This window comes from Nasonia vitripennis, assembly GCF_009193385.2.
Source record: "Nasonia vitripennis strain AsymCx chromosome 3 unlocalized genomic scaffold, Nvit_psr_1.1 chr3_random0005, whole genome shotgun sequence".
Lineage (NCBI taxonomy): Eukaryota > Metazoa > Arthropoda > Insecta > Hymenoptera > Pteromalidae > Nasonia > Nasonia vitripennis.
The window spans coordinates 957267-963738 of NW_022279624.1; the positions used below are offsets into that span (position 1 = coordinate 957267).

The 6472-nt window shown below is 40.1% G+C and overlaps 1 protein-coding gene across 1 annotated transcript; it reads right to left on the reverse strand.

Moving 5' to 3' along the window:
• Positions 1-1548: 1548 nt before the first annotated feature.
• Positions 1549-2675, reverse strand: LOC116416684. The gene is made up of 2 exons (XM_031925864.1): positions 1898-2675; positions 1549-1827 (listed from the first exon to the last, which is right to left on the reverse strand). Exon 1 carries the CDS (start codon positions 2403-2405, stop codon positions 1929-1931), a length of 477 nt encoding a protein of 158 aa, XP_031781724.1. The 5' UTR covers positions 2406-2675; the 3' UTR covers positions 1549-1827; positions 1898-1928.
• Positions 2676-6472: the final 3797 nt, after the last annotated feature.

Genomic DNA, 6472 nt, shown 5'->3' on the forward strand with positions numbered 1-6472 from the left:
AACGTTATCAAGAGTATAATACTTTTACTTGTGGTCATCTTTGTCTCAAGTTTTTAAATGATTTATTAGATCATCCTGATAATTATCATCTATATAAGCTGTTATAAACCTCATATATTTTTAGTTACGTTTGAGTGTTCAAGATGAATAAATCTCTGACTCTCAGTTTATCAGATACTTCATCAGTACTTGAAACACATTATTTTCCACCGATAGAGCTCGATAGAGACAAAAGTTATGTTCTTGGACTTGTTGAATTACTTACATTCAACTCTATACCAAATGTTGACCTTGGACAAAATAAATTCTATGTTGGCAATAAAGTTATTGAGCTTCCAGTTGGTAGCTATGAAATATCTGATATTGAACATTTTCTGAAAAAGCAACTTGAATCTGAAGAAATAGAGCTTAGCATAAAACCAAACAATAATACCTTACGTAATGAAATATACTGCAGTCATAAGATTGATTGCGGATTGATGGCGGTTCTCCACTTCCAAAAGATAAACTATCGTATATTACAATAGCGATATTTTTTACAACATAATACCGCTGATACGTCTCTATTTCTCGTATACCGCACCCGTTTGCAGGAATTACGACGTTTGCATTAATAGTAAGGAGATTTGCGCGCTCTTTTTGCATACCACGTCTGCTATCTCTGACAATATTCCAAGTATCAATGGCTTCGTTTGAAAAGAATTTTTTATACATCATAAAAGCCTCCCCGACAATTAAAGCTCTTGGCAAGCATAAATTATCGTTATTTTTTATAGATACAACCGATCTCTGAGCTAAGCTGTCAACATTTATCCTCTTTCTACTTCCACCTCGGCCACCATTAGGTATATTAACAAGTGTTAATGTTAGAATAAAGCTCTCATTTATTTGAAAATCATAATTACTCTGAGCTAATCCGCTTATTAAATTCCATAAATCATTGTAAAAAAAATTATTTACTAATCGTAAAGATAACCCATCCGGGCCTCGTGCAAAATTTAAACTTCTAACGGAGACGCCAATCATGTCGTTTTCATTACATAATGAAATTATATAAGAATAAATATCGCGAATAACTAACTCCAACCAAACTATCGGATTTATAGATCCATCCTTCGGTGGAGATCTTATTTTTAGCACAATACGTCTACCTTCTATTTTATACTTAGATATATAATGCGAATTTTGTTGGAAAATATCAAAACGATTACCAGGAGCCTGGATATCCTCATCTCCTTCCTCATCGACTCCTTGATAATTCATATTATCGTCTGTTTCGCTCTCTCCTCATCCTCCTCGTTGATCTACTCCTCCGCCTCCTCATTCTCCTCACTGGGCTGATTATCCTCTTGTTCGTAGTCAGACAAATCATCATTATTGCTGCTTGAATTTTCAATTCTTCTTCTTTGTCCTGTACCAACTTGAATAGAAAAATCACTTTCATCGGCCTCGTAATCCTGCGATTCTCCAGAAGTATTGGTGTTCGAAGATGATGTAGATAAGGGAAAAATGGTTGTAGAAGAAGAACAAGATAAATCGTCAGAGTGATTATGTTCTGAAAAAATTTATTGAATACAAAATATTTGAATACCCTACTTTACACTTTCTTATTTTTTAATTATTCTTCTGGTGGTCCTGAAAAACTCTGTCCCAGGCGATTAAACACTTCAGGTAAATTTTCAGTGTCTAACAGTATGGAATTTTTATCTTTACAAGCATTGAAAAACCAACGTATTTCTTGTGCTCTTCGAACATACATGATACGCATGATATCTTGTTTCAAAGCCCTGGGGTACTTAGCAAATCCTTCGAGACCACGTCGAATAACTTAAATAATATTTAAAAATAAGAATTTATTTCAAGAAAAATGTATATTTAAATACAGCATAATACTCACGTTCATTAATTTGACGATCTCTTGGATTTCCCTAGTTAAAAATATGCTCGGTGACCAATCCTCTAGCGCTTCTTCTTGTGTACCGCATTTCTTCGGGTTCTACTGGCCGGGTCAAAAAGTCGAGGATTTGTTGCCGTCTTTTAACACATGGATGCTGCGCATACTCAATAATATTTTCGCTTTCATCGGCTGCTCGCTCCATCAAGCGCTGTAGAATATTATTAGCAGAAGCTGTTGGCTCTGTATATGTGGCAAGAAGGTGGTCAACATTAGCCATGCGCTGAGAATCCCTATTGGCAGGTGCATCTTCAGCCTCTTCCGCTCTAGCATTGTGGTCATTCTGCGCTCTCTCTACTGCTTCACCTTCATCCTCCATCGCCTCATTCACCTGAAGACGCACCGCTGCAGGCGCCGCAGCCACCGCTGCTGCTGCTTCTCTCCTTCCGGCTTCGCTCTCCCCCACCCGCAACTCCTCTCCGTGTGCATCGGCAGCGCTCACCGCCACCATTTCAGCCGGGACAAACTGTACATCGGCTACAGCATTCCCCGCTTGCGCTGTATCCTCCGTCTCACTTGCCTCTCTCTCTGCCTCCTCCTCACCTTCATCCGATGACGTATGTTCAACATTTTCACTTGATGTGTATTCTGTAATATCATCATCATCTTCATCAGAGGTTATGTCGGCTAATAAATTTTCTAATGCTGAAATGTAAAACAATTTTATGTTAAAAATACAGCGCTTACTTTTTATAATAAACGTTATATGTATTCGAAGGTAGTGATGCATACAACACATGAATATTAAAATCTCTTTGAAGTCGAATAAATTAAAACAAAATATTAACCGATATTTGATTACACATTTTTTAATAAAAAAAACAAGAAGTATAGCGAGAAAAACAGTCATTTAAAAAAGTATTCTCACTGTCATAGAATATAGCGGATGTATATTCTTTGATTTTATAATTATACGTTATATTACTGTAATGATAGAGAGATACGCATCGCATGCTATGTAATATGACAGATGTAAGAAGCTAATTTCCCTAGCGCTGAAGCAGACGACTTGAAAACACTACGCGTCATACGTAGCAGTCGACGCGTTCTACGGCAAGAGCAGACGACACAGCATTACGAATGTGTGTATGCGCGCGCGAGTGAATGAAACTGAGCTTATAACCGCAGCAGCAGACGACACTATCAGCTGTGGCACCGTTTACCTCGTTGCCAAGTACAAGCGCTGTTTTATTTTTATTAATGACAACGCGATATAGTGCAGAAAAATTGCAATCAATAAACATGTACTCAACATTATTCTCCTCGAATGCTGTCATTAGCCGCGTCAACACAGGTGAATGCGCAAAATTGTGTTGCATACAAAATTCTGCCGCGCATCGCACAGCTAAGTTGCATTTTTTTAAAATGAGTCTATGAAGCTGTGCAATTTTCCGTGGCCCGCAGCATCGTCAAAGACGTGTAAACTCGCGGCATAATTGGCACGCAACCATGCGTTTCACACGTAGACAACAGCTTCTTGTACACCTGCGTCTAACAACACTATTTGCTTGAAGATTGCCCGCGATGCGAAGCACTACAGTGCGTAAAGACTCCTCGGCTACGTTATACATGCTTGCGAGCTCTCGATTTAATGTAACTACTCTCATGACTACTGAACTCCTGAGGTCAACGTAGGGTTTATATAGTATAAAAAAAGTCTTGCTAGTGGGGGGATGTGTGGACTCGCGCAACAGTATAAAACGCAAAAAATAACATCCTGTGATAAGTTTTGCCTCAGCTTTATCATTCGCGAGTATCAAAATTTCGTCGAATGTCACTTAAACGGTAAGAGGATCGACTGATTCATAGGTATTATATTACCTACGCTCTCACGGGTCCAAGATGCATAACAATCTGAAATAATGATACCGTCGACGATTCTCGCACGATACAAGGCGGCTAAAATCAATGCTCTATCACATTTAATAGCATTCGACTTCCTGTGCAAGCGATGACCATAGCGATTCTCACACAAGCAGTATCAAGTATACGGCTCCGAGAATCCACGTGTTAATTACATTTGAGATTACTCTGAACCGTTGTTTTGTCACACTGATCCATTTTTTCCGCGCATAGGTATCGACTGCAAAGACTCTTGCCGCCGAATAGATACTAAAAATATCAAGTTCACGCTTAGAGCAGTCGGGAGTCAAAGATCATGCTCTCTCTCTCTCTCTCTCTCTCTCTCTCTCTCTCTCTCTCTCTCTCTCTCTCTCACACACAATCGTAAAAAAGTATCCAGTGTTCGTCGAGCAGCAAGCAGTATCAAACACGTATAGTTGTTTTGTCACACTGATTCATCACCACTGTATAGATATCGCCTGCTAAGACTCATGGCGACAAGTGGATACTAAACAATATCAACTTCCTGCGAAGAGCACTTGAGAGTCAAAGGTTATGCTCTCTCGCGCTCGTAAAAAGTATCCGTCAAGCATTTCGCTGCACAACGCGTCAGCCAGCTCGTTCGGGTATCGGGTGTACGAGCACACGTGCGGTATCAAACAATAATCAACACAAGTCTAAATTTTTCTCCTTCGTCCCTCCTTTTCCTCCTAGGCCCTACAGATGACTACAGTCGTCAGTTCCAAGTTGGTCGTAGTTCCACTAGGATGTCTGTTAAAAATGTTGTTTTGCGTCAGTTGGAGGAGAAATGTTCTCTCCTAAAATCGCGGATGGAGCGTACGTCGCGGCTCATACAGCAGCACCGCGACACGTATGTTGAGCTGTATGAGGAGCGCGAAGAAGTCAAACGCGCGCTGGACATAATGAAAAGTTCACCTTCCATCGGCCCCGTCAATTACTACATCCCTAAGCTTGGGGATGTATGTGAAGTGTGTGCGCGGGTGATGAAGCGGATGACCATACGCACACGGTGGACGTACTGCACGGAGTGCAGGGCGCGACGCTGTACGACGTGCAGCAGAAGAGAGCTGTGGTGTTGCTGCGTAGGAACAGAGAAGAGAGAGGAGACGGAGGTGGTTGCTGAGGAGGTGATGCAGCAGCAGGACGTTAGTTAGTTAATAAGGTAAATATCTTATGTTTGTCACAATAGATTAATTATGTGTATCTTTACACAGATGGTGCATGCCGATGAAGATGGTGCTATGATCGATCTTGTGAAAAGAGAGGAGCAGCAGGAGAAAGCGGAGATGCAGTAGGAGGAAGCGGAGTTGCAGCAGGAGGAAGCGGAGGGTGATGAAGTCGATACGGAGATTGATATAGGCGAAGAATTTTATCAGTTAGACTCGCCTGCATCTCCCGACAACATAGCTGACAGGGGAAAGCTTGTCATCGTGAAGATAGATGCGAGTGCTGAAGAAGAGACAATCGACGCCGTATCGTGAAATTTTGTGTTTATGTGCGTTAGTGTATAGTGAACGCGTAAGTATTATCATTAATTATATTTACCCGTGTATGTGTGTGTGTGTGCCTAGATTAGTAATTAAGAGTAAGGAGTGATGTGTGAGAGTGTGTGCGTAAGAGAGAGAGAGAGAGAGAGAGAGAGAGAGAGGTAAAGCTTGTGCGTGAGAGAGAAGGAGAGATGGAGAGAGAGCGTGTGTGTAGGAGAGAGGGAGAGAGAGGAAGAACGTGTGCGTAAAAGAGAGAAGGAAAGCTTGTGCGTGAGAGATAGAAGAAGAGAGGGAGAAAGGAGAGCTGGAGAGAGAGTGTGTGCGTGAGAGAGAGAGAGAGAGAGAGAGAGAGAAAGAGAGAGAGAGAGAGAGAGAGAGAGAGAGAGAGAAGGAACGCTTGTGCGTGAGAGAGAAAGAGATAGGGAGAAAAGCAGAGCGTGTGCGTAAGAAAGAGTGTGTGCGTGTGAGTAAGAGAGAGAGAGAGAGAGAGAGAGAGAGAGAGAGAGAGAGAGAGAGAGAGAGAGCGCAGTGTAAGAAACTAATGTCCCTCGTGCATTAGCAGACGATACGATTGTGTGTGTGTGTGTGTGTGTACGCGCGCGCTCGCGTAAGTGTACGTATGTGTACACATGTGTGATTGGATTTATATTTTTTATGATAATTCGAATAATAATATTTTTTATAATAAAAACCATTATACATTGTAAGAAATGATTTTTTTATTTACTAACTTGGTGTGTGGAGACAAATGACATCATTACTATTGTATCCTTATCTTATCAATGTAAACAAATAATTTAGTTAAGGTATTGTTTGTTTACATAAATAATTAATTAAAATTATCTATATTACATGTAATAAAGATAATTTTAATTACTTGTTTGTATAAACATGATACCTTATCTTTATTACTTGTTTACATTCATAAGATAAGGATGCGCCAGTGATGACGTCATTTGTTATGTCTCCGCATACCGGCTTACTTACTACTAATGTTGATTTAGACAATGCGGCAGCTGATTATTCTAACGACAAGTTTGAGGAATCAGTAACCCCCCGCCAAAATCTACACCGAAACGTAATTATTATCCTAGTAATTATTATAATCTAATAAATTTAATATCTCAATAGATAAAGTCAATTCTTATAATTTGTTACATTTTGATAA